Source organism: Gobio gobio (genome assembly GCF_949357685.1).
Source record: "Gobio gobio genome assembly, chromosome: 19".
Lineage (NCBI taxonomy): Eukaryota > Metazoa > Chordata > Actinopteri > Cypriniformes > Gobionidae > Gobio > Gobio gobio.
Genome location: NC_137112.1, coordinates 37,526,683 through 37,527,904, shown reverse-complemented (window position 1 = coordinate 37,527,904; position 1,222 = coordinate 37,526,683). Strand labels below are relative to the sequence as shown.

The 1,222-nt window shown below is 40.6% G+C and overlaps 1 protein-coding gene across 3 annotated transcripts in view; it reads left to right on the top strand.

Moving 5' to 3' along the window:
- Nucleotides 1-692: 692 nt before the first annotated feature.
- The window catches only part of xk (X-linked Kx blood group (McLeod syndrome)), a 12,545-nt gene continuing 12,015 nt past the window's right edge, over nt 693-1,222 (top strand). For 2 of the 3 annotated variants that reach the window (XM_079844731.1, XM_079844730.1), the window contains exon 1: nt 704-1,073. In XM_079844731.1, the coding sequence (XP_079700857.1) occupies nt 829-1,073 (245 nt within the window). In that variant the 5' untranslated portion in view covers nt 704-828. Of the gene's footprint in view, nt 1,074-1,222 lie in introns of all 3 variants that reach the window. The other variant, XM_079844729.1, reaches the window with a different exon arrangement.

Here is a 1,222-nt window from a genome sequence, read left to right as displayed (position 1 = left end):
GAGACAGGCGTCTATTTGGGACTCGGCTATTATTTGAAGTTTTACGGTATGTATATTATATTGCATTTCTGTCAAAAGGTCCTCAGAAATATTACACACTGCACCTTTAACATTCGACAACTGTTTTACAATGGATATGTTTAACAACCCACAGTTACATACAGTGATGCAAACTACTGTAATTTTGCCATTTTGAAATATGCAATCATCTAAATTATTTCATTCATAACTGAATGTGACGACACAAGAAACATTTTTTTAATATAATTTTTACCCGACATACAAACAAGAGTGAATGCGTGCATATTTTAAAAAAATATATTATTAGCAAAGAGTTTAAAATTCTAAACTTCACAACTATATAGGATATAATTAGACCCAGAACTTATTTTACTGTTCTTATTTCTTTTTTATTGTTAAACTTGGATAGAAAATGCTTAGCGGGGTGGATGTCATATATGCCGCTGGTTTATCATGTAGAACGTGACGACATGAACGCACACAACTATATAGGATATAATTAGACCCAGAACTTATTTTACTGTTCTTATTTCTTTTTTATTGTTAAACTTGGATAGAAAATGCTTAGCGGGGTGGATGTCATATATGCCGCTGGTTTATCATGTAGAACGTGACGACATGAACGCTGCTGACAGCAGTAAATATTGAGCTCGCTGCGCCCTCTACCGGTTAGGCTGATAAAAGAGCAGCTATTCGCCGCGGTGATCAGCTGTGTGAATCTGCGGCTGGTGCTTGATGCGTCCTCTGGAACTTCAAAATGCAGGCTCACGAGATCAGAGAGCAGAAAAGAAACATGGCTGAGTGAGGATGCGACTACCCAGCTCTGTCCTTGTGTCGGTCTCTTTGTTTACGGCCGAGACGACGGCTGCTCTGTATCTGAGCAGCACTTACCGCTCCGCTGGTGATCAGATTTGGCAGTGTTTCACACTCCTCTTCACGCTTGTGCCATCCGTGCTGGTGCAGCTCACACTGATCTTTATTCACAGAGACCTGAGCAGGGACAGACCTCTAGTACTGCTGCTTCATTTATTACAACTAGGACCAATAATAAGGTAAGGCGACTCTCCTTTTGCTAATGTACAAGGCTGCGTTTCTACTTGCAAGCATTGCGGGCTCTGTGGAAGGGAATTACCCATCCACATATGGATAAAGATATACAAATGTCCACTGTGAGCGACTACACACAACAAAGGTGTTTCCC